The 26708-nt window shown below is 44.7% G+C and overlaps 1 protein-coding gene across 9 annotated transcripts in view; it reads left to right on the top strand.

Annotated features, from left to right (window-relative positions):
- The window catches only part of LOC119169173 (transmembrane protein 117), a 261084-nt gene that overhangs the window by 148295 nt on the left and 86081 nt on the right, over positions 1–26708 (top strand). For all 9 annotated transcript variants that reach the window (XM_075886300.1, XM_075886304.1, XM_075886301.1 and 6 more), the window contains one exon: positions 12509–12635. In XM_075886300.1, the coding sequence (XP_075742415.1) occupies positions 12509–12635 (127 nt within the window). The remainder of the gene's footprint in view (positions 1–12508; positions 12636–26708) is intronic.

Raw genomic sequence — 26708 nt, forward strand, 5'->3', positions numbered from 1 at the left:
TATATATATATACATATATATATATATATATATATATATATATATATAGAAATTGGCTTGAGCAGACAAACGTGCGAAAACAATTATTACTCCTATGTTTCGGCTGGGGTGCGGCCTTCGTCAGGGAATACATTGCAAATGTCAACGTGCTGCTTATATACATTGGAGGCCCCCAACACGTGTCTATTCAATATCAAATGTCACATATATGACAGTGGCACACAAATCAACATGCGAAACAGCACGATGTGATAATGACAAGACTATATCACGAAATGATAATATTCGGTGAAGTCTGCGCAGCAAAAAAGGGCGTTTTTTACAGTCACGGAAAGGATCAACTTAACAAGGGTGATTATGTACCACGAATGCATTTAACAATATTGCGTTAAAACAACTTGATGAACTAACAAGAAACATAGGTAAACAACCAGTAACAATGCGCTAAAAGAATTAACAAAAAACAGGTGTAAAGCAACGAGAACAGCAATATAAAGAAGACATAGGTGAATTATGTGGCCTTGGTGATTTGAAAAAAAAAAAAAGAAAAAGAAAAACTTAGGCAAAAGTGAGATACATGGCATTCATGAGAATGAAATTTAATAGAATTGTATATAACAGGCTGAAAAACTGATGAAAGCGGCAGACATGTGATAGGGAATTTAGCCTTGTCCGTGACATAGTGATCCCGTTGCTGAACGTGCGCCCAAGAACGTGAGCTTTCCTGCGCTTTCGTTAATGCCGAATGACAGTGCTTTAAATTTGTAGATGAGAAATGATTCGCGTGCTTCCCGTTCGTGGTGAGATTTAAAATCAGATTCTAATATGGTTGCTGTTAGGTTATCGAGTGAATGTCCTGTCGCATTCAGGTGCTTAGGTATGGGTAGGTTAGGAAAAGTTGTGACATGCGCCTTGTGGTTATTAAACCGCAGTCTGAATGGTGTCGCTGTCTGGCCTAAGTACTGAAGCTTACAGACTGAGCACTCGAATAGGTACACACAGTTACTTGTATCGCAATTGTAAGCACCATTAATTTTCATTGTGAAATTTGACGCAGAACTGTGGGCTGAAATAGAGGCGGTCATGTGTACGCAAACCTTGCAACGTGGTTTGCCACAAGGGTGGCAACCTGAATAGGCAGGATGAGTTAGTACAGATGAAGTCAGCATATTGTGCAAGTTTCTCGACCGGCGATAGACTACACGTGGCGATTCCGAAAATATGTTTTTGAGACGGTCGCTCTGCATAAGAATGTTGTGGTGCCTTCGTAGGATGTGGTTAATGTTTGGTGCTGATGCGGAATGCGTTAATATGAGGTTTGTAGATGGTCGCTGTTGAGCAGGCTTGTTGGAGTGGAGGAGCACGCTCCTGTCCACTTCATTAGCACGTTTAATGGCATCGTCAATTATCTGAGGCGGGTACTTTTGTCTTCTTAGTGTATCACTGAGCTTGTCACAATTATCCCTGAAGTCAGATTGTGCGCAGCACAACCTTTTAAAACGGAGCGCCTGGCTGTACGGTATGCTTGTCTTGTTGTGTCTCTTGTGGCTACTTTCAAAATGAAGGTAGCGGTGTCTCTCAGTCGACTTTCTGTAAAGCTTTGTCGTTAGTTTATCACCTGATATGCATACCGTGACATCCAGAAAGTTTATGTTTGATGGTGAGTAGACGAGCGAGAAGGAGATTGATGGATAAAATTGTTAAAGCTTGCCACAAAAGACAAAAGTTCAGTTTCCCCGGGATGCCATATCAAAAATATATCGTCAATAAAACGCCTATAGTATAACGGTTTTAGGGCGCACGTGGCAAGAAACCTGTCCTCCAATGTGCCCATGAATATATTGGCGTAATTCGGTCCTATCTTCGTGCCCATCGGGGTGCCACTCGTCTGTACATAGTGGGTTTGATTAAATTCGAAGTTATTTAGTTGCAGAATTAGTTTTAAAAGGGAGGCTAGAGTTGAGCTGTCAATAGGTTTGTCTAGCGAAGATTCGTCATATGCACGTATTACGGACTGAATGCCGTCGTTATGCGGGATATTCGTGTATAGAGAAGCTACGTCTAGAGTGACTAGTAGCGCTTTGTCGGGAACGTCAAGATCAGCAATGTCACTCAAGAAATGGTTAGTGTCTCGAAGATACGAGGGAAAGGAGGCAGGAATTTCTCTAATAAGAGCGTCAATGTAGCCGAAAAGAGGTTCAGCAACCGTACCAATAGCCGAAACTATTGGACGACCGGGTTTATTTGGTTTGTGCACCTTCGGTAATAAATAAAACCTTCCTGCAACAGGACTAAGCGGTATTAGTGATTCCATCGTCTTTTTACAGATGCACCCTTTTTGTAAAATTTCCCCAAGGGCCTCGGCAATAATGCGTTTAAAGTCCTCAGTTGGGTCGTGACCGAGCTGCCTATAGTATGCAGTGTCGCCTAACTGTCTCAATGCTTCAGTGATATAGTCGGAGGTATTCATTACCACTACTGCACCGCCTTTGTCAGCGGGCTTGATAACAATGTCTGAACGGTTCTGGAATGTCCTAATGGCTTTCCTTTCATTTGAGGTCAAGTTGTGTTTGAAAGAATTTTTCTGGTTATATGCCTCAAGATTATCGTGTTGGACAGCTGAAATGTACATATCAAGGCACTTGTCACGTTGTACCGGTGGTGTCCAATGTTTACTGGATGAGACGCTGTTGGATGAGGATCGTTCATGAAAAAATTCACGTAGTCTCATGTTCCGCGCGAAGTCGTCAAGGTCCTTTACGAGCTGAAATTCGTTGTACCTGCCAGTTGCCGGACAGAAGTTGAGACCACGAGAAAGAAGAGGCATTTCAGGGTTTGTAAGTTTGATGTTCGAAATATTGATAATGTTAGTAAACTGGTTTTCATTATCAATAGCCTGACCGGATATATTGGAAGCGCCGGTGGACGGAAGTGCTGTAGTGGTGAAGGTAGAACGTTATCGTGAACCATCTTTGCAGATTTCCTTGCTTTGATTTCTAATCGCTTCCTTTGTTCGTAATCTTGAAGCAAAATACGTTCGTCGGAACTAATTGAATGGGCGCTTTGTAGCTGTCGTTCTTGGTTGCTTAAGTTCTTTGCCAATGAGCTGTAGTGTTTGATTACAATGCGGGTAAGGTCCAAAGACGCTTTCCCCAGCGTGTCATTCCAACGTTCTAAATTATGGCTAGACATTTCCGATGTAGCTGGTTTGAAGGAAAGCTGAAGGCCTTTTGGTACTTTTTGTGAAGCTACGTATGGCGACAATGCAAACTCATGCATTTCACATCGCACACGTTTTTCAACAACTTTCCTAATCTTTAGGAAATTACTGGAGTGTGCAGTCACACTGGTGGGGGCATTTGCGAGTCAATCACGGGAAGTAGTGACAGTTGTAGAGCAATTAGCACTTCTCAAAGAATATGAATGGGAACATGAAGAATCAATTTCAGTCCTTTTAGTTGCGTTGCGGGGGTGCCTTCACCGTATATTATCGCTTCGTGATATAGTCTTGTCATTATCACATCGTGCTGTTTCGCATGTTGATTTGTGTGCCACTGTCATATATGTGACATTTGATACTAAGTAGACACGTGTTGGGGGCCCCCAATGTATATAAGCAGCACGTTGACGTTTGCAATGTATTCCCTGACGAAGGCTGGACCCCGGCCGAAACGTAGGAGTAATAAAAGTTTTCGCACGTTTGTCCGCTCAAGCCAATTTCTATTCATCACTGGATTCACAGAAGACACTCGCTTGATATATATATATATATATATATATCTGTGTATTTATTTATTTGTTTGAATATTTATTTATTGATACGGGACTTTCGTTGAAGTGGGGGTGGAGGAAAAAGAAGTGAATGTGTTCTGTGCCAGGCCTGACTGCTGCAACCATCTATCATCCCGCCTGTACAATGAACATCTCTCACCCGTAACATAATTGGTGGAGAGTGCTGGGTAACGCCTAGGAGCATTGGACAAGTACTGCGGAAGACACACCCCTGGAGCTTCGCCGGAGCCGCAGACTGGCAGGACTTCCGCCGCTACCAGTCATCATGAACCCTGATGGCGAAATCCAACCAGCTGCGCCTAACACCTATGGACACCATTACAGGGAACCACGCCCGTTCTCTGGGAAACCTGGAGAGGACGTCGATGAATGGCTCAAGCACTATTGGCGGGCGAGTCTGTATAATCACTGGGACACTACCGGCCAGCGCAACTACATACCACTTCTTCTTGAGGGAACCACGATATGGTACGAGAATCATGAGGAGAATTTGACTACGTGGATGAATTTTGTGGACAAAATCAAGAAGTGTTCTGGAGAACCGACCACGATAAAGAAGCGTGCTGAGCAGAGCCTGAGCCAACGTGCTCAAGTCCCTGGGGGACATGTATGATGTATATTGAAGAAGTTCTCAAGCTTTGCAAGAGTGTAGACCCACTAATGACTGATGAGGATAAGGTCGGGCATCTCCTTAAGGGCATAGCGAAGGATATCTATCACTACCTTATCGAAAAGGATGACTTGCAGTCGGCCAATGACATCATTCGACATTGACGAACATTTGAGGCTCTTAAAGCTCATCGCGTTTCGGCAAAGTTTGGTAGACTGCTCAACGTCACAATGGTCGCAAGCATCGACGTAGTCCCTCCGTCCAGCGATCTGGCGTCAACAATACGAGAAATAGTGCACGAAGAACTTGATCGGCGGGACGCTGCTGCGCCGTCGATAGCACATGGCCACGGTTCTTATACGCCATGCGGCCCCCAGCCTGCGTCTATTAATGCTGCGGGCTTCGTCAACTCAAGGACGCCGGTACAGCTGCGTCGTTGTGCTTATCTGATCCGCGAAACGACTCCTTGCAAAGGTCACCCCCCGATAGGGCAGCGTGGCAAGATTATCCCGCTGACCATCTTCAGCAGCGAGTGGGGCGCGAAGCACCTGTGTGCTTTTACTGCGGCGTTCGTAGATATATAGCCCGCTTCTGCTTTGCGGCATCGGCCACCTCTGCCGCAGTATCAACGACCCCCGGCATCCTCACAGCGCGTAAGTACTCGGAGAGACTATTGCTGGTCACCCAATGGCTACAACCGAAACGACTTCACACAGGCCTTCCGCAGCGATTCGCCGGCTTTTGTGCGGAATGTGACGCCACCAGCCTCCTCCCACGCCACGAGCATCGGTCACCATCACCAAGTCGTCGACGTCTCACTCCTCTGCCGAGAAACTAGACGCCACGGCCGATGGAGGCGAGGTCGCCGCACATTTTTCACTGCGTACAGATATGCCTCCACCAGTTTCCATGCTATAAAATAGGGTCAGTGTTCTTATAGATGGTGTCCCCATGTCCGCGTTAGTCGACACAGGAGCAACTGTTTCTGTCATGAGCAGCAATTTTAAGACTCATCTTGGCAAGAAAGTGATGTTCTCTGGGGAAGCCAGTCAACATTTCGTGAAGTGAGTGGAGAACCGTTGCGTCTGTGGGAGTTTGTACCGTAACTGTTAGTTTCGGCGCTAAATTGTTTAAGGCAGATTTTGCAGTTCTTCTTAATTCTACCCAGCACCTCCACCACTTATGAGGAAGAGCTTTATTCGAGGCAAGCTCCAGCTGGCACACACACTGATGATGATATCTACAGATGAAATTATACAAATGATGATGACACGTCCAATTGATAAAGAAGAGTCGGTGACTGCGCTCACACTACTCATGACGTTATCCTGGGGATAGACTTTCTGAAAGAATGTGGAGCCACTGTGGATCGCGCAGCTGGCGAAGTTTTACTGTCTGGTTTTTGTGAAGAGCCCTTGCGATGCCAACAGGCTATCGCAGTCGTTGATGACATAGTTTTACCGACCCAATCAATAGTTCAAGTGCCTGTGGATGTTTGTGGTATCACAGCAGGTAATGTTGATGTTATAGTTCACCCAATCCAGCTTAACTGTGCGAAGAAGGATGTGGTTGTGCCACACTGGGTGATTTCTGCAAGTAGTGGCAAAGCCTTGGTATGGGTGGTCAACTCCTCTTTCGAGCCAATTGTACTTCCTGGTGGAATGAGCTGGCTGTGTTTGAGTTCAATGTCAGAAGCAACGTTAACATTGCAGTCATTAGCAACGACAGGAAAATGGAAAACGCGTCTGATGTGGCTTGTCCTAGTGATGACATACTAATGGATATAGTGAAGAAGTCGCTATCGCTAGAGAAGAGACAAGCGTTAGTTCGGATCCTCTCCAACCATGCATCCATTTTTGATTTCGCACTCAATAGCCGTAAAATTTCTGCACCACCTTTACGCACTCGTCATGCGATTAATACTGGTTCCGCCCGTCCCATTCATCAAAGACCATACAGAGTATCTCCATCGGGGCGTAAAGTTATTGCTGAGCAGGTGGAAGAAATGCTGTCCAAGAAAGTTATACAAGAGGCGTCTAGGCCCTGTGCAGCTCCAGTTATACTTGTAAAAAAAAAGAATGGGTCTTGGAGATTCTGTGTAGATTACCGGCGGCTCAACTCAGTTACAAAAAAAGACGTATATCCGCTGCCCCGCATCGACGACGTTATCGATTGTTTGCACTCTGCTTCGTACATTTCGTCCGTAGACTTAAGATCGGAATATTGGGAAAACCTGCCGATAAAAAAAAAAAAAAACGGCTTGCATAACTCCACATGGTTCATTCGAATTTAACGTCATGCCATTCGGTCTATGTAACGCTCCAGCCAAGTTTGAGTGCTTTATGGACATTCTACGTAACTTCAATTGGGAAGTATGTCTTTGCTATCTTGATGACGTTGTAATCATTGGCCACACGTTTGGAGAACACAATCGTCGACTTGATGTCGTTTTCACGTGTCTTGAGAAAGCAGCACTTACAATTCCAAAAAGTGCCATTTTGGTGATCGTGAAACTCTAGTTTTTGGCCATCTCTTACACAAACACGGCGTTCGGCCTGATCCACACAAAATCACTGTGGTCAGCCCTTTCCCTCAACCACGCTCACTACGAGAACTCCGAAGCTTCCTGGGCCTGTGTTCTTATTTCCGGCGCTTTATTCCTAGCTTCGCCGATGTTGCTGAGCCTCTTACTCCTCTGCTCAACAATTACGTACCCTTCAAGTGAACAAAAGAGTGCGAGTCATCATTTTCGCAGCTGAAGCTTCATCTGACTTCTGGGCCCATTGTTCATCATTTCGACGCATCAGCCTTAACTGAGGTTCACAGTGACGCAAGCGCAATTGGTATCTGCGCAGTATTAGTTCCGCGTCACGGCGCCGCCGAACATGTCATTGCCTACGCGAGCCGTTCTTTGAGTAAAGCTGAGCGCAATTACGCTGTTACAGAGCAAGAATGTCTGGCAGCTGTCTTCGCCGTGCACAAGTTTCGACCGTACATCTATGGCCGCCGATTCTCTATCGTCACAGACCACCACTCACTTTGTTGGCTCACTGGTCTACGAGATGCAACCGGTCGTCTTGCACGATGGACACTCCGTTTGCAAGAATATGACTTTGATGTTTTCTTCAAGAGTGGCCGCCGTCACGCGGACGCTGACTGCTTATCGCGACTTCCCCTTCCCATGACTGAATGCGACGCCGACAATTTAGATGATTGTCTGGCTGCTCTTAATTCAGATTTGGAAGCGTTCCATGCAAAACAATGTCAAGACCGTAGTCTGGCTCCTTTTTTTCTCATCTGCCGTCGATAAGCCGCAGCAGAGCCCATTCGTCATACAGGATGGCATTCTTTACAAGCTAAATTTCGCTGCAAAGGGGGCACGCCTACTTTTGGTTGACACCAAATTATTGCGACCCAACTTGCTGCAAGTTATGCACGACAATGCAACATCCGGGCATATGGGGTTCGCCAAGACCTATCACAGCACACTGAAACATTTCTACTTGCCCCACATGCGTCAGGCTACAGCTAAATATGTGACCAGCTATGAGCATTGTCAACGGTACAAGAGTCCAACAAGTGGGCCGCCAGGATTTCTCCATCCCATACCGCCTCCATGTTTTCCCTTTGAGGTTGTCGGTATTGACTTGATGGGCCCTTTTCCACGATCTATCACTAGGAACCGCTGGATTATAGTCTGTGTAGACCACCTCACTCGGTATGGTGAAACCGCAGCGATCTCTGCCGCAACAGCCGATCACGTTCATGACTTCCTGCTACACTACATCATCCTCCGGCATGGGTCCCCTCATGCTATCATCAGCGACCGTGGCCGGCAGTTTGTAGCCGACGTCGTGAAAGAGTTGATTCGCCAGTCTGCTTCCCAGTTTCGTCATGCCACTTCATACCATCCACAGACCAACGGTTTGACTGAGCGTGTCAACAGGACGCTCATCAACATGCTCGCTATGTACGTTGATTCCAAGCATTAAAACTGGGACGAAGTTTTACGCTTTATGACCTACGCCTACAACACTGCGCTACAAGAGACCACCGGCTTTAGCCCGTTTTACCTTCTCTACATTCGTTCTTCTCTACAACCGCGGTTACCTTCTCTACAAGCGCGGCGGGTACGGAAAATGTCCAACAAAGGCCGAGAGCAGAGTACTCGAAGCTTCGAAAGTATGCGTGCGACCGGCGCACGCACTATCTTCTACAGTGCGTGTGATTCTCGTTGCCATAACCGCTGCGGACGAAACTGCAATCGCTTTTGCCAGATCATGTATGGCGACGACGTAACTTACAGAACCCCAAAAGTGTGCGCTCAACCAGTCAAAGCAACGCTGCTTTCCACAAACTCTGCGGACAAAACTGTGGCAGATGCTATCGTAGATGGCATAAAATGACTTAGTTTTGAAGGCGCGTGCGCAGTCAAGCGCATGGGGATTGTAAAATGAACTACCGTTTGCTGCAACCACCGCGCACTAAACCGCGGTTGCGGCGATCGATGAGCTCCGAGGGCACGCAGCGGTAGGTTAAAGGCAGCAAATACGTAAAAAATAAAGAAAGTTACAGTTTCGCTGCAAGGACAGAACAATAGGTGCAACAGCAACAACTTGGAGTGTAACGCTGAAAACGGCAAGCTGATTAAAACGTGCAGCGCCCTGCTCACACATGAATGACGCACGAAAACGATACTCGGACGAGAGCAAATTAACAATGTTTACTTCTTGACACGTAATGCGCTGTTTAAACAAAAAGAATACATGATACGTAATCCCAGGTACAGATCAGTACAAACTAACAAGTGTCCCACTTGTTATACCTTGCTGTGTATGAAAAGCGCGCTGTTTTCGCAAAAGGGGCCTGTGCAGAGACCTAAGTGACCTTTGTGGGCCCGGCAACTAACGCTTTTGTTTCACTAAAAGCCGAAGGCACACGATTCTCCCACCAAAGGATAAGCGCCCGCACACAGGCATCCATCCATGGGGCAAAGTACCTGTGAGAGGTGAGCACGCATCGGTACATCGCGACGAGTTCGGCACCCAGCGCGGGTGGCTTTTTTTCTTTAAGTGTTTGTATATATAGATATGTATACATTTATGGTGAAGGACGGGGACATTGGTGATGGGGAAAAAAAAACAGGCTGGACTGTTGATATACACAATAAAAATGGGCCAGACGCGTTTCGGTGTTTCTGTCAAAGTAATCTAGTAGTGAGCAAAGCTTTGACCCGTGCTTTTGCGGCAGCCAGCTGCGCCGTCCCGTTCGTTCACGTGTGTCCCGGGAAGACACACGCGCGGTGTTTTGACTGAAATAGATTCTGGTAGTTGTGTTGATTCTTTGGGACTCGCACCTTAGTGAAAAACTATACTCGTGTGTTCGGCCACTCCTAGCCACTATAAGAGCAATGCTGATGTTGGCACTTGCGATTGAGACCCCCCTCCCACCCCCTTTGTTTTGCGCGATGTTTTTTGTTTGACCTTGTTTTTTTTGTGCCGAGCACTCCCCCCCCCCCCCCCACCTAATTGCAGAAATCTCCCGGGTTCAGAATCCTTGAACTTGAAAGGTACGTACATTCTTTTTTTTTTTGGTAATGTACTCGATTCTTGGCCGATCCCCCAGGGTGGGTGTGAGCCACAAGGTTAGGATCTACATGTACCAGTGAGAAGAACTGAATACGTTTTCATTAGTGATCCAGATTTGTTCTTTCTCGCTCATTGGCCTTGTTTTCATATACCGCAGATAATCTATGTACAGAAGAAACTGACAAGTATAAATGTCAACATAAGTGAGGCAATTGCATTTGATATCTCAAACCATATTCCTAATATTGAATATCATGACATCAACATGATAAAAACATCAACAACATTAACATCAACATGATAAGAAAGTATAAAGAGAGACTAGAGGACAAATAGCGAAAAGAGAAAGAACTAGCTACTGTACATATGGTGATTGTAGAGAAAAACTGGGAAGAGGTGCCTACGTGTAATACAAAGAAGACTTTGGGGGTAGAGAAAGTGACAATGAATCTTTCGCTGTAAAGTTCATAGGCCAAATAGTTAAGAGATGTAGTCAGTAAATTTGGGGAGATCTTTTCAGATTTAACTGGACGTACAGAGATGGTGAAGTGTGAGCTCCAATGCTCCACAGAAGAACCGGTATATGTCAAGCAGTACTCCTCCAAGAGAAAGAGGGAAGTCTTCACCCTGTGTTCTTTGCAAGTAAGAAGCTGAATAGCACAGTGCAGAATTACTCCACTATTGAAAGAGAGTGTTTGGCTTTGGTATGGGCAGTAAAGAAATTTGACATATTCATGTGGAAAGCCTTTCAGAGTACAGATCATCAACCGTTAAAATTTTTTAGCAGGGCAAGACTATTGAACGAAAGGGTGATGAGGTGGAGCCTGATATAGCAGGAATATTGTTTCCACGTGAAGTATATCAAGGATAGACAAAACATGGCAGTAGATTTTATGAGCAAAGCCATGTGAATTATGTGACAGTGTGTTGGGAAGTACGTATTATGTGGACATTGGGTACGGGAACATTAGGTGCGGCCATGTGCAAACAATGTGTGAACGATAGCAGTGATGCCGCATGAACAAAAAAGTGCAGTGATTGCTGAATAAGTACATGATGAAGTCAGCGGAATGTGGTAAGAAACCAAGAAGAACAAGGTGCAGCCTTGCATACATCTTATGAAGAATGGGAATGAGCAGTTTTCTGAGAAAAAAAACTATTTAAAAAGGGGCCCAATGTTATGAGTAAAGGAGAGGCACGAGGCACGTGCCGAACGTGGAAGCGCTGCGACGGTCTGGGAGAAGAAAAAGAGTCACCCGAGAGCATGCATACTGGACGTGTAGACGCAAGAGATTGGTCGCAGAAACGCTCGTGGCATGCGACACAGGTTTGGAAAAAAAATCCCAGAGGATGAGCTGACACTGTGCATTGGCATGTCAAGCTGCGAGGACGTAGGGAATGAGCGTCGCTATTGTGACTAAAGCAGCATGATTGCCCGGTTCTGAGGATGTCGGTGTGAGAACCGGGGAATGGCCATCGACCTCGGAGGTTCCGAGTTAGGCTGCCCGGGCTCGCCGCACCCTTGCTCGCACCCTCGCCGCACCACCAGTTCCTGGTTGACTTGCAGCTCTCCCACTTCACGACAGGACAGCAGCCCACAACAGTCAGCAGAGTGGACTCGTTATCAAGGGATGACGAGGCTAAGCCTAGCCTAGCGAGGCCGAAGAAGACGATAGAGTCCAGGCCACCAGCGACAATGGCGAGCGATTTGTTCGGTGAGACCAACCGACAGCGACAGTAGGAGCTTGAGGAGAAAGTCAACGACATACGTTGCAAACCTCGGCATGGCATTGGAGAAAAGCAGACATGAGTCGTAAGATTCTTCAATTTTGGAAACACCATATTGGATTATGAGCAGTGGCTAGGGCTGAAAACCAATTTAGACTGGTTTGCAGATTATTTTGCTTGTACTGTTATTGGGGTAATTTTTTGTCTGCGAGTGTTAGTTTCGTTTTTGTTTTCGATTTTGTGCCTTTTATCTTTTTGGTTATAAAGTGTGTTTGTTGTGTAAGCCGTGCCCGTCTTTCGACTCTCTCAATTCCATCCAATGTAAGCACTCCCGAGATAAGTATGTGACAAACATTGTTGTGCAAGCATCACATTCGGAAATATAGGAAAATTTGCAGCAAGGGATTCGAATTCATGACCATTCGGTCAGCATGTGCGTACACTAACCACTACACCATACTTCGCTACGGCACCGTTTGAAAAGAAACAGGTTTGTGTAGGCACCCATGAGCCGTTTGCACACTGCACAAATATTCCTGCAGTTACTCCAAAAAAGGGAGCTTTACTCCCCAAGGAGAAAAGTGCCTCTCTGCTGTGCCATGGGCAATCTTTTGCATACATTTTGTCTTTTGAAAGAGCAAAGAGCCCTTTTCGGATTATTGCACAGTTCCTTCAGAAAATTTTTTAGAGTGCATGACATAACTGTAGAATGAGATACTCAAGCAGGGCCTCGCATGCATGCACATCAAGGTTGAAGTGGCTGACTAGTGCTGCTGTTGTGACTGTGCAGGACTGGGACTTTCCGCACTTTGTGTGCGACTTGAACATCAAACTGCCTGGTTTGCACGCTGCCTCCTTCAAGTACCACATGTTCCAGAAGTATGTCCACTTGCCTGAAATTGTCTTCCACATTAGTGGTAAGTGTATTGCTTGTCAACCAACTCTCAGGCCATATTTTTTAATTTTAATGTTGCATCCAATGCCTACCATGTGTCCTGCTCTAAAATAAGGAGTGTGCGGCATAAAATAGTCACAATTGGTAATGATTAATTAAGCCTGCAGTTTCCTGTTGTACTGACAGCTTGTAAGCGGGATATGTCGAACCTAAAGAAATACGAGTTTGGCACACATGTAACATTCTTTGTATCACTTCCTTTCTGTTCTGATGATAAAAATAAGAATTTATAGTGGTTTCCCAACTCTTTAAGTGTGATAAGAAGGATCGCTATCATATTGAATGGCCCCTCACCAGGTTTGACAATTTTCAAATGATGAGCACAATGCATACAGTGGGCGTTCACGTCTGCCTAAACTTGCAATGCTACGCGCTGCGGAAATGGGGCAAAAAATCTAACTTAACGCTACTTGTCCTTCTTGTGGGCCTGTGCCCAGAGAATGAGGGGATGACATACGCGATGGAATAGCACTACGTAGAGGGTAGTGCTGTGATGTCACTCCTCTTCGTAAGCAACTGTGCTCTGATGGCGCTAACAGTAGCACATGAGTGAGGGAGTGAGTGAAATAACTTTTATTTGGTCTAGAGAGAGAGAGAGAAAACTTTATTAAAAAGTCAGTCAATTGTTCAGGCATGGCCTGTCGGCCGGAATCCCTTGGGACGCGGCAGCAGCAAGGGCTTGACTAAAGATGTGACAATGTGTCGGGAAGTACGTAGTATGTGGAAATTGGGTACGGGAACATTAGGTGCTGCCATGTGCGAACAATGTGTGAACAATAGCAGTGATGCCGCATGAACAAAAAAGTGCAGTGATTGGTGAATAAGTACATGATGAAGTCAGCGGAATGTGGTAAGAAACCAAGAAGAACAAGGTGCAGCCTTGCATACATCTTATAGAGAATGGGCACGGTGGCACTTCAGGCATGCGGACGTCTGATAACCCGTTCGTCTTCCTTGTGCAGTTTTTCCTCGGCCTGCTTCTCACCTCCGGTGGGGGCAGCTTGCGATCCGGGGAGAACACTACGGCGCAGGCCCACAGTCTGGCGTACTACCATGCGCCAACAATCCCGTCCTGCACGTCATCGGAGATGTCGCCTCATCATTCGCCGTTACCCATCCTGATTCTGACTGCGCATGATCAGCACCCAGGACCACCCACCAGCTCACCTACAAAAGCTCGTGCAGCGCACTCGATGCTTCTTGGGCACGGTGGCACTTCAGGCATGCGGACGTCTGATAACCCGTTCGTCTTCCTTGTGCAGTTTTTCCTCGGCCTGCTTCTCACCTCCGGTGGGGGCAGCTTGCGATCCGGGGAGAGCACTACGGCGCAGGCCCACAGTCTGGCGTACTACCATGCGCCAACAATCTCGTCCTGCACGTCATCGGAGATGTCGCCTCATCATTCGCCGTTACCCATCCTGATTCTGACTGCGCATGATCAGCACCCAGGACCACCCACCAGCTCACCTACAAAAGCTCGTGCAGCGCACTCGACGCTTCTTGGGCACGGTGGCACTTCAGGCATGCGGACGTCTGATAACCCGTTCGTCTTCCTTGTGCAGTTTTTCCTCGGCCTGCTTCTCACCTCCGGTGGGGGCAGCTTGCGATCCGGGGAGAGCACTACGGCGCAGGCCCATAGTCTGGCGTACTATCATGCGCCAACAATCCCGTCCTGCACGTCATCGGAGATGTCGCCTCATCATTCGCCGTTACCCATCCTGATTCTGGCTGCGCATGATCAGCACCCAGGACCACCCACCAGCTCACCTACAAAAGCTCGTGCAGCGCACTCGACGCTTCTTGGGCACGGTGGCACTTCGGGCATGCGGACGTCTGATAACCCGTTCGTCTTCCTTGTGCAGGTGAGGAAGAAATACGGAAAATGTATACGCTCTGACGATCCTTTTTTGTTTGTGCTACCGTGCCCACGGTTTTCTTGTATGCCATGTTGTGTTGGGATGTTTTTGCGAAAATTACTACTCTTAGGGGGAGACATCGAGACTAACCCGGGACCTGCGCAAGATCAAATCGCAAGCGCACTAAAAGAAATCGCCGCGGATATTAAGTTCATCAAGGAAAAGCGTCTTGTCGATATTGATAAAAAGCTAGACGCTTTATCAAGACTCGAAGAGAAGGTTAGTCTCTGTCATGATGAGCTTGTCAGCATGAAACGTGCATATGAATTGCTGGAAAGGAAGGCCGACGACCTAGAAAACAGAAGTAGGCGATCGAACTTAATTGTTTATGGCCTACCTGAAGTTGACGGAGAGACGAGTGAAATTCTTGAACAAGCAGTGAATAAGACTATTGTTCAGGACACCCTCGGCCTTGAACGAGTTTCTATCGAACGAATACACCGCTTAGGACGAGTGGAACGGAACAAAAATAGACCAGTCATTTTCAAGCTGCTAGATTTTAGGCAGAAATCATCGATACTTAAAAGCGGATACAAACTGAAAAACACCAGCTTCTCAATCGGAGAAGACTTTTCGCCTAGAATCCGAGACATCAGGCGAAAGCTATGGAACAGCGCCAAAGAAAATCGAGAAAAGAAGGAGAAGGTGTCGTTAGTGTTTGATAAATTGTTCATCAATAACCAAGCCTTTACCTGGGATGAAGAAAAGAACGACAAGGTTCTCGCCCAAAAAAAGGACGAGGTGCGATCAAGACCGCAAACTCGGCAAGCTCGTCTACACGCAAAATCGAAGCCTTGACTATATTGAATGTTAACGCAAGAAGTGTTCTAAACAAAATAGATGCTCTTGAAAATCTTATACTAGAATACAGTCCTGATATAGTAGGTGTCATTGAAACATGGCTTTCTTCCGAGATATACGATAGTGCAGTTGTTCCTCCAAATTATTACGTTATCCGTAAGGATAGACCTTCTCGTGGCGGGGGCATCGCTCTACTCATAAAGAAATGCCATTCATATGTATCGCTTCCAGCTGTAACAGATGCTGAGGCAATTTTCTGCCGGATTCTTTGCGATAGCACTTCTATATTCGTTGGATGCGTTTATCGAGGTCCGTCATCCGGACACGAGTGCATAACTGCAGTTCATGACTTGATGCAGCGTCATGTTCGCAACTCTCGTGTCCTGCTTATGGGAGATTTTAATCTCCCAGACATTGACTGGACTACGCTAAACCACACATCATCTGCCTCGGACGCTCTTATAAACATAATGTTGAACTTTAGCCTTCAGCAAATCGTGTTATCTCCAACCCGCTTACAGAACACTGCCAAGAGCATCTTAGATCTGATACTGATTAGTCAGCACTTCCCGGAAGACCGTGTTCGCACTGACGTAGTTGACGGCATATCAGACCATCACATAGTCATATGCTTGCTGCCGCTTGACTCCAGTATTGCATGTGAGCAGCGTGGATCAACTGTAATTGATTTCAAAAAAGCTGACGATAGCAGCGTATTAACCCATCTCGCACATGAGTTCGAAAACTTTTTGCAGCTAGCTTTTGACGCATCCAGTGATACTAATCTACTTTGGCTAAGTTTCAAATCTACTGTTATGTACCGTGTCACTAACTTCATACCAAAAAAACACAAGAAAGCTCCAGGGAATAATCCTTGGATAACACGTGAGGTTATCCAGGCCAAGCGTAGGTTAAAAAGGTTGCATGTGGCTGCGAAAAACCATAAGTGTAAATCATCCATTCAACAGAAGCTGCAGTGTGCAAAATCAGAGTTTAAGCAAAAAAAGAAAACTGCCAGACAATATTATTTTAGTGTTACACTTCCAAGCTTTATTAAAAGCAATCCAAGCAAATTTTGGAGATACCTTCGCACTAGCAATAATACACAGTCGCACACGGATTCAGGGGAAAGAACGTAAAAGGCTAACGAATACAACATTTTTTTCCAATCAGTGTTCACGACTGATAATGGTGCCACTCCTCCAGTATTATCCCTCGATTCGCCAAGCATCGATCACCTAAAAGTCACAGATTCAGGAATACTGAACTTGCTTCTTAACTTAGATCCTAAAAAATCGAGTGGTCCAGATGATATTCCTAACGAGTTCCTTAAGAGGTACGCGGAATGGTGTAGCAAGTTTCTTGGGTTAATCTTTCGAAAGTCGCTTACTTCATCCCAGCTGCCAGATGACTGGAAGATTGCAAAAATAATACCTATTCATAAATCAGGAGAACAGTCATTGGTTTCAAATTACCGGCCGATATCCCTCACTAGCATTTCATGTAAGCTACTAGAGCATATCATCCTCAAACACATAACTGTTTTTCTCGAGAAAATAAAATTTTTGTCTCCTAATCAACACGGATTTCGTAGTGGCCTGTCCACTGTTGCGCAGCTAACGGAGGTAGTTTATGATCTAGCTTCTACCATAAATAATCGTGGCCAAACAGACATAATTTTACTTGATTTCTCTAAGGCTTTCGATTGCGTATGTCACAGAAAGTTACTAATTAAACTGAAAAGTGCGATAGGAGAGGGGTTATTGTTTTCTTGGATAGAAAATTTCCTAACAAATCGCTCACAGTTCGTGCAGTATGAAGGTCATATATCAAACATAGTCCCCGTAACTTCTGGGGCCCCTCAAGGTTCCGTCTTGAGACCACTACTATTTTTAATTTTCATAAATGACCTCATGTCAAACATTAACTGTAATATCAAACTGTTTGCAGATGACTGCATTATTTATAAGGAGGTAACCAGCTACACAGACCACATAAATCTCAATGAATGTCTAACCAAGCTAGCAGATTGGTGCGCTTAGTGGCAAATGTCCATCAATGTGAAAAAATCCGTAGCTATGACGGTAACACGTAAGCAGAATCCATCGCAATTCATCTACACCATTCATGGTTCACCACTGACTAATGTTGTGCAGCATATGTACTTAGGCATTACATTAACGTCTGACCTGAGATGGGATACACACATAGCTAACGTCACTGCGGCCGCACTGCGTAAACTTTTCTACCTAAAAAGACGACTTAGAATTGCACCAGCGCCCGCAAAACTCTTGGCTTATACCATGTTCGTAAGACCAGTATTAGAATATGCCAACGTAGTTTGGTTTCCTTATACGCTAAGTGGTATTAGTAAATTAGAGGCAGTACAACACAAAGCCATACGGTTTGTACACAACAAGTTCAAACGTACAGATTCTCCCACTGACCTTCTGGCTTCTTCTGGCATTGAAAAACTAGCTACTAGGGCAAAAGAGGCACGCCTGAGGTTCTTGTACCAGTTGTTACATGGCCACTACAAGGTAGATGTGTCTAAGTACGTCACATTTTCACAGTCACGCCCTACTCGTCATAAGCACAAACACAGTCTGCAAGAATATTCCTCAAACAGTGACGTCTTTGGAAAATCGTTTTTCCCACTAACAATACGCGAATGGAATAAACTGAATGCAAATGCTACTAATGCCGACACACTATCCACATTCACCGCAGTGTTAGAAACCATGCGTAATCTACAGTACTGCTTCAATGCTTCACATACCTTTGCTATTTTCCTCTTTTCTTTTCCTTTTTTGCACGGCGCACTGTAGCAGGCCAGAAGGTACTGGGTGAGGCTTATGTATGTCAGTTGGAATGTTATTGTTTGTTCTTCATGAATGTATACTACCTGCAATGTGCCCTCTGTAATGACTCGAACATTGGAGTCGACAGTATTGCAAATAAATAAATAAATAAATAAATGAAACGCACAGCCAGCTAATCCCACGATGGCTGGGACCAACAGGTCTAACGTGCGAGCCTGGTCATGGTCACCCTGGACGACCAGCATTTGATCTTTGAAGATGGAACATCTCAAAAGCGCACCTCACTCTTCTTTATTGAATGTCTGGACCAACGGCCCACTCTCCAAGAGCATGTAAGGCAAAGTAGAAACCTCGTCGCCACAAGCGGTGCAAAGATGCTATTAAGAGATGCAGAATTTGGGTAGGAGTTTGTTTGCTAGGGTCTGTATGCCTGCGGCCTGCTTAGCTTGAAATGAGGTTGCGGGAAGACACCTTTGTCTAACCTAAAAAGTTTGGTATCTCATTGTGCATAATGGAGTGTCCCTCTGTCTGGGAGAAAAGTCACCCTATCCGAAGAGAGCACTGTCAGAAAGGCCACGTGCAGCCCATGGGCAGACTCGTAAAGATTCAGAAGAACCCACTCAATAGCCTCGACTTGGATTGTGTGGAGCTTTGCTTTAAGCGCCTCTCAAAATTCAAACTACCTGCTGGACTACGCGCCTCTCTGGAATGCTGTGACGGCTGCTTTTGAGTCCCTATACACCCTGTACATCTCTCCGACAGTCTTGCGTGGTGAGTGCTTGGCCACTTCAGAGTCTGTCGTCCAAATGAAGGCACAGTTGATTTACCTTGCCCCTGCCTGTCCACGACGGAAACTGCAAAAGCCCTGCCGTTTTCAGTACGTACATGCCTGCTTCGTGCATCCATGAAGCCTGCTTCTACCTTGTTTTAGAAGATTTACTTTAGTGTCATCGACGCTCTTGTTTTACGTACGTGCATTGTGCACTAGGTGGACGTTGTGGTGCAGCGGAGGGATGGCAAGCTTCTCCCTTATTCATCTGCAGATTTTGGGTGTTGCGAGTCTAATTCTTCGTTGGGACGAGTCTGACCTCCTTTAGAATCAGCCAACCTGCCAGTGTGGTGGAGAGGCAAGCTAGCTTGGCTCGTTTCTGAGCAAAATAGATTAGCACGAAAGACACAGAACCTGAAGACGAGTGCTAAAGCACACGTCTTGTAGTTTTCTGCTTGTATATTATGTCCCGTCTTTCATGTTGATTTATTTCGCATTTGTCGCACCAAATTCCTCAGACAAAAGCCCTGCCTGTTCCTGAGCCTCGGCAATCTCCCCTATGGTGTTGTGTAGGCCGAGCCAAAGGAGGTCCTCAGTGCGTGTTATAACGAGTAGCCTGAGGTCTGTCTTTATGATTTTTCTGATGAAGACATTGAGTTTGTCCCACTCCGTTCTGAGCCATTTGTACATGGCCACCATGTAGATGAAGTGACACAGCACAAAGGTGTTGATGAGCCAAAGAAGCAGATTGTCCTTCCTGAGGCCTCGGAATCGTTCTCGATTCTTTGCACGTGCTGAAAAGCATTGTCGGTCATTGCAGTGACCTTGCGCCACGCAGTGCTGTTGCTACCGCGCGATTAGGTGAACATACCCACGACTGATGGTGTATACCTTTGGTCGACACCATCAGAGGTCGTGATGTCGCCGCTTCGCGTGAAAAGGTGAATGTCACTCTCCGAGACCGGCTTCTAACTTTTAGGTCTACCCCTTTTTCTTCTTTGTAAAGCAGGAGTTCAGACTTAGTTGGGGAGCACCTGAGTCTGGTGTGTAGGAGGCATTGTTCCGTGATGTCTACTGCCTCTTGCATGGCACTTTCTATTTGGTCTTTGCTACCACTGGTGCACCAGATCGTGATGTCATCGGCATCGATGATGTGTTTTGATGCCTTCAACTCTGGCCAGTTTCCTCAAGAGGCCGATTATACAAATGTTGCAAGAGATTAGGTAAAATGACCAAGTCTTGCGCTGCTTCTCGTGGGCCCAGCCACACCTCGTCAGAGAAGTAGTCGCCAAATCGCAGTTTCGCTTCCCTCCCGCTCAAAAACGAACGGACATAGTTATACAGTTTAGGTCAGGTTGTATGAGTCGAAAGCGTTGTCGAACGCCTTCTCAAAGTCGAATTGAAGCAAGGCCCCGGTACTGCCCTTGATTACTTTATCCTTGATCATCTCCGTGGTGTATTGTGTTCACGGGCCGGCTCAGAGGCCAATCGTGTTGATAGTATAGACGTTGTCAGCTTCCAGATATCTGGCTGATTGGTTCAGGACGACATGATCGGGCACTTTCCTGGTGCAGGACGTGAGAGAGATGGGTTGGAGGTTATCAATATTCGGAGCCTTGCCTGGTTTCGTGATTAAAATGGTGGTGGCAGTCTTCCATTTTTCTGAGACGCTGCTTTTACTTCATGTCTTCTAGATCATCTCAGCGGGGTATTCAATTCAATTCAATTTTTATTTTTACAGATTATACATACTGGATGGTTCCGCTAGGTTAAAAGCTATTTATTAAAAGCTACATAACTAGCTTGACGAGACCCAATGACCAGACTATAATAAATTATACAGGGTAGTAACGACAAGTAGCTCTGTGCATTGGCGAGCAAACCAATAAGTAAAACAATTTAAATAGAAATACCGTAATTACCTATACATAGGATTAAGTATAATTCTAGTACAACAACTGCACAAGAAAAAAAGTGAAATAAAATAAATACGCACGCATAAAAAGGCAAAAAAAGTGGTACAATATACAATGAAATATCATATAGCAATAAGCAATAAATAAAAATGGTAACGATACATAATAATAACACTGCATTACTATAACATTACTAGCTTAGAATGCAATTTAAACATTGGACAAATAATGCATAACGCCGCAAAAAATTCATTTAACTATATTTAACTACGTTAAAAAAACATCATTTACACACTGTTCAATTGAGCTGAATGTCACAGTATGCCACATTACATGCGAACGAAATATAAACACAAGTCTTTTTTATTAAGCATGTGAAGTTGTTCATACAGTTAAACCTGCTTATAACAAACTTTCATATAATGAACTCTTCGTTATGAAGAAGTTTTTCTATTCCCCGTCGTCGCTCCACAGAAGCCCATGTAACAAAGCAACAGCAGCAGACAACCTTGATATAACTAATTCGCCCCACAAAAAATCTAAAAACTTCGTTCCACGTTTTGTCATTTTGGTACGTGCATGCATCTTCCGGCGGCCCCGCCGCCAACCAAGCATGAAGCGGCGGCGGGCAGGTGGGCCTGCCCCCCACGAGCCTGCGTTGCTGCCATTCTCGCCGCCAAGTGGGCCCCCCTTTTCCCTGCTCAAAAAAAAAAACCTACTTTTGCGCGTTGGCAGTGGCACGCTTTTAGGTAGCTTCTCATATGTGGGGCCGCGCTGCATATGAAGGGTGGTTTATCGAATAGTATTCGGGGTGTCCGTGTCTGTGTTCGTGTCGTTCGCTCGTCGTTTTCGACACCGTGCGCGCGTGCACAGCTTCACTTCGCACTCCCGACGACGTTCAGCTTTGCTTTATTTATTTTTTTATATATGGACAGTTGCGGCTGGTTTTTTGCCGCTGCCATCATTTATCGTATCTGTATACGTATAGCCATCAGCACCTTTAACGCGAACACTTCGATGTGTGGCCAGCGCTAGCTTGAGTGATGTCAGTCCCAAAGTGCTGGGCGCTTTTGCCGACATAATACCTCGGTAGACCTGGATAGTATATCGGCATGCATGGTTAGCATCTTGGCAACATAACCCAAACGTACGTAATGTCAGCGCCAATCAAACTGCTGCAGGACACACGGCAAAGCGTTCGTGTTAAAGGTGCTGTTGGGTGCATAGATGTATATAACTCAAGAAAAAAAAAGCCACCCACGCTATAAGCGCCCAGCTCGTCATCCCCCACGCGTACTTTGGCCCGCAAAAGGGGGGGTAGATGCGTGTGCGTTATCCTTCGGCGAGGAGAATCGCGCACCTTCGACTTTGACCGGATGGATTGCGTATAGTTGCCGGGTGCACAAAGATCACTTCGCTCACAGGCGTCGTTTGCGAAAAGAGTGCACTTTTTAAACGCAGCGAAGTAATAACTGAGGCACCTGTTAGTTCGCACTCATTACGTTTCGTGCCTCAATTTGTTTAAACAGCGCGTTAAGTGTCGAGCAGTAAACCTTGTTAGTTTTCTGTCGTCCCGTGTATGTTGTTTTCGTGCGTCATTTGTGCGTGAGCAGCGAGCTGCACGTTTCGATCTGCTTGCCGTTCCAAGCGTTACATTCCAAGTTGACGTTACTATTACATTCATTGTTTCGCCCTTGTCGCGAAACTGTGACTTTTCTTAATTTCGAACAACCGTGTCCTCACCACCGAGAGGACGCCAGATTAGGCACTGATGGAAAGTTTCAGAGACCACGGTGACGATGGATCTTCGGAGGTCGAGTCGTCACGCGCTTCCGTTTTGCGCCACGCCCCGAGTTCGCAGGCTGGTGGCTTTCGCGATTAGCGAATTAGTTCTGGCAACACGCCGGTGCGTTCAATGCAATGCAATGATCACGATAGCGAAAAATTGTAATATTATAAGAAGTTCGGCTGGCAGCCAACTCTTTTGGATCCGATATCGCGGAACTCCTAAAAAAAAAAAAAACCACTTGTGTGAGCATACGGCCGCTTTAGGTTGAAGTGCTCTTTTCACACAGTCCCTTCGTGTTGAGACTGCACTGATACTCGCCGAGATAGCAAGCACGCCAGCGATCGCAACCACCCTTAATATCCATGTTCATTATTTATTTATTTATTTATTTATTAGAATACCCTCAGGGCCCATAGGGCTTTACAGGGGGGGTGGGTACAACATATATAACACACAAGAAAAAAAGACAAAATAAAGAAACAAGTATCAGATGCGCAAATCAGGAAGGCAACATAAGTTAACTAAAAATGTATAAGAATTCAAGCACATACAAGACAAAGATAGATAATGGAAACTGCGTATAGTTACAAGCATTGCTGAGAAATTGCAGTCTTGAATAACAAAGGGTCTGTTATTGATACAACGGAAGAGGGAAGGTGGTTCCAATCGGCGGCTGTTTTCGGTAAGAAGGCTGCTGAAAAGAATTTGGTGCGGCAAAACGGAATGGCAACCTTATGCTGATGATCAATGCGCGATGAGTGGTATGACGGTTGTGAAATGAGGTCTCGCTTCATTGATGGATTGTGAAAAAATATCTTATGAAAAAAATGCAGTCGCGCCAGTTTCCTCCGGACAGTTAAATTGGGTAGGTCAAGGTTAGATTTCATTTCTGATATGCTAGCAGTACGGGAATAATTAGAACAAATGAACCGAACTGAGCGGTTCTGAACAGATTCTAACGCGTTAATTAAATTTTGCTGCACGGGATCCCATATAGCGGACGCGTACTCAAGCTTTGGGCGAATTAGTGATCAGTATAATAGAATTTTGAGGGACAGCGGAGCGCGAGAAAAGTTGCGGCATAAGTATCCTAGCGTTCGGTTATTATTGCTACTGAAGCAATCCCCCCTCCTCGCGTTGTTTCATGCTCGTTCAAGACGGGTGGTTCACTTTCTGTTTGAGCATTGGACAGCAGTTCTAACAACACGTGGGAGACGTTATGCACTTTTCAGCCGATAGGGACGGGCCGATTCATTTGATCTCAGCAGCGCTAGTGCGCTTTCACCCGCCCGTGAAAATTATGATGCGCGGGGGCATATGTATTATCAATTTGGACTTGTTACGGAACATGGAATGTCCATATAATTGGCATCACAATAATAACACAGCTTTTTACTGTAAAATGAGTGTTTTGGGTTAGCTTTGCCTTCAGTCATATTTTTGTTTAATTTGCATGTTTATATTCTAAATTTTTGCACCAAACCTACATATAACGAATTTTTCCAGAAATTTATCAATTTCGTTATATCCAGGTTTAACTGTACCTATTTAATGCAGATGGCAGAGTATATACCAATGACTGGTGTTTATAATGCTTTCTTAAATATGGAATTGACCATGTTTCAGGGTTCCTAGTGTTCACATTAATTGTACAACGTTTTAAGGAGGCCAAATGTTTTATGTAGTGCTTGAGAGGTTCAGAGGCATAACACACAGTATGTAATAAGCGGAAAGTAAATAAAAGTTGTCGATTCTAATATCATTGTATTTAGGAAACGCTTCCCAAGTGCTGCAATAATAGTGTGTGTCGCCAATATAGCGAATAATCTTCCCTAGCATCAGAACTCTACATATGTTAGCTATAGTAGTTGTGCTCCGTACTAAAGTGCAATAATTTAATCGGGCATGAATTAAAGCATTGTAGACATGTAATTTGGCTTTTGTGGGCAATAAACTACGACATCGTGATAAGACAGCTGTCACAGAGGAGAGCTTTTCAATTAGGTAATCCACTTGTTTGTCCCAAGTGAGCTGGGAAGAAAAGTGCATGCCAAGAGTTTGTGGCTGTCAACAATTTAAATTTTTGACCTTCAAAAGCAATTGTACTCCTTAACTGAAGAAATTTATGCTTGGATCGAAAAATAATTACCTTAGTTTGCTGTGCATTGACACTGAGTTAATTTAGCTGAGACCATATAGATAACTTTTTTAGCAATTCATTACAATCACTTCAGTTTCATCACTTCAGTTTGATTCACTACAAACACTAAGTTGCGAAAGTCGTTCCCAGGTAATATGACAGTGTTGTCATCAGCGTATATAATAAATTCAGCATTAGTGTAAATATTTACAATGTCATTAATGTAGATTTTAAATAAAAGCAGCCCTAATATGCTTGTTTAAAAGAAAAGACGAAATGTGACCATTGACGAAAACGCACTGATATCTGTCACTTAATAAGTATGACTTGAACAGTGATACGTAGTTACCATGCACTCCATAGCATTCTAGTTTGTCTAATAAAATGTTATGACATAAGCAGTCAAATGTCTTGCTAAAATCTCTAAATAATGCCAGTGAGAATGTTTTCTATTCTATGTTCTTTATTATCATTTCTTTGATTGACAGAAGGGCTGTTTCTGTTGACCTGTGTTTCCTAAATCCGTGTTGCACGATAGTGTACAATTTTTTCTAGCCCCTTAGAAAACACAGGTAACACCGCAATTGGCCGGTAGTTGTTGGGGTCATCAGGGCTACCTGCTTTCAATATTGCCGACAGTCTAGCATATTTCATTGCCTGGGCAAATACACCTTATTCAAGTGTTTAATCAAATATGTGAGCAAGCGCAGGTGCAATAGAAGGTATACACTTAATCGGAGCCAATTGCAGGTTGTTGATGTCTAACGCTTTAGTATTTTTCAAGGATTGACATGTAGCACACACTTTGTATTCATCGGTAGGTTGTAAATAAATGCTATCAGCAATAGGACTGGTGTCTGTTTTTTCTGATGCAGCGCAGGCAGAATATGGTAGGCAGAAGAAAAGGCAGCATTAAATGAAATATTGGTTAAAGTGATTAGCGAGGGCCTCACCTTTTAGCTCAATACTGTCATGAAGTATACTGTTTGGAATGCTTTGTTTGGTCTGACGACCAAGAACATCATTTATAATTTTCCATGTCTTATCAGGTTGTTCTCGTGAGGTAGATTGAAAAAGTTGCTCATAAAAAGCTTGTTTGGCATGCCATAGGTTACTATTTAATTGGTTTCGAAAAGCTTTAAATTTTTTTAATTGTATTTACAAATGCGACTTCAGAAATGAGTTATACAAGGAATTCTTACGTGAAATCATTTGCAAGTGTTCTTTTGTTACCCATGGTTTTCTTGCTTTTCTCGGTAGTATCACTTGTTTCATTAGAAAATGCCTTTGGTATATTTTTAAAATTTTTCCTACGAACTCATTATATGCCTCATTGTCGCATGTTAATGCCAAGACAGTAGACCAGTCTTGGGCCATTTTTTCAGCTTCAAAGGCAGCAGGTCCACTTTCTGTTATTCGCTAGACAGTGAATGTTTGTAGTTCATTGTTTCGAGTTTCTTCTTGGTTTTCATACAGCACATTAACAGGGAGGTGATCGCTAATGTCCGATGCAATAGTCCTGGTGGTGTAAGTCTTTGTCTCTGCATTCACTATTAAAAGGTCAAGGCTTGACAATGTGTGGCACGTAATGCGAGTTGGACTAATGATTAAATTTTTGAAACCACTCGGAGACAGTAACGTAACAAATTCTCTTGAAGTATTGCTGTCATCAAGAGTAATATTGTTGAAACCGCCACCAGATGTCAAGTGAAAGTTATTTTTGCAAATAAAATCCAGCATAAACTGCTAGAAAAAGTCCAATATTTCCACTCGGTGGATGATAAACAACAACGAAAATTTCATTACGATTTGAGACAGCGAGCATTTCATAATCTTCTGTAGACACGCAATATTCATGTACCAAATGGCATTCATTCTCTGC

Source organism: Rhipicephalus microplus, chromosome 2, assembly GCF_043290135.1.
Source record: "Rhipicephalus microplus isolate Deutch F79 chromosome 2, USDA_Rmic, whole genome shotgun sequence".
In the NCBI taxonomy this organism is placed as follows: Eukaryota; Metazoa; Arthropoda; class Arachnida; order Ixodida; family Ixodidae; genus Rhipicephalus; species Rhipicephalus microplus.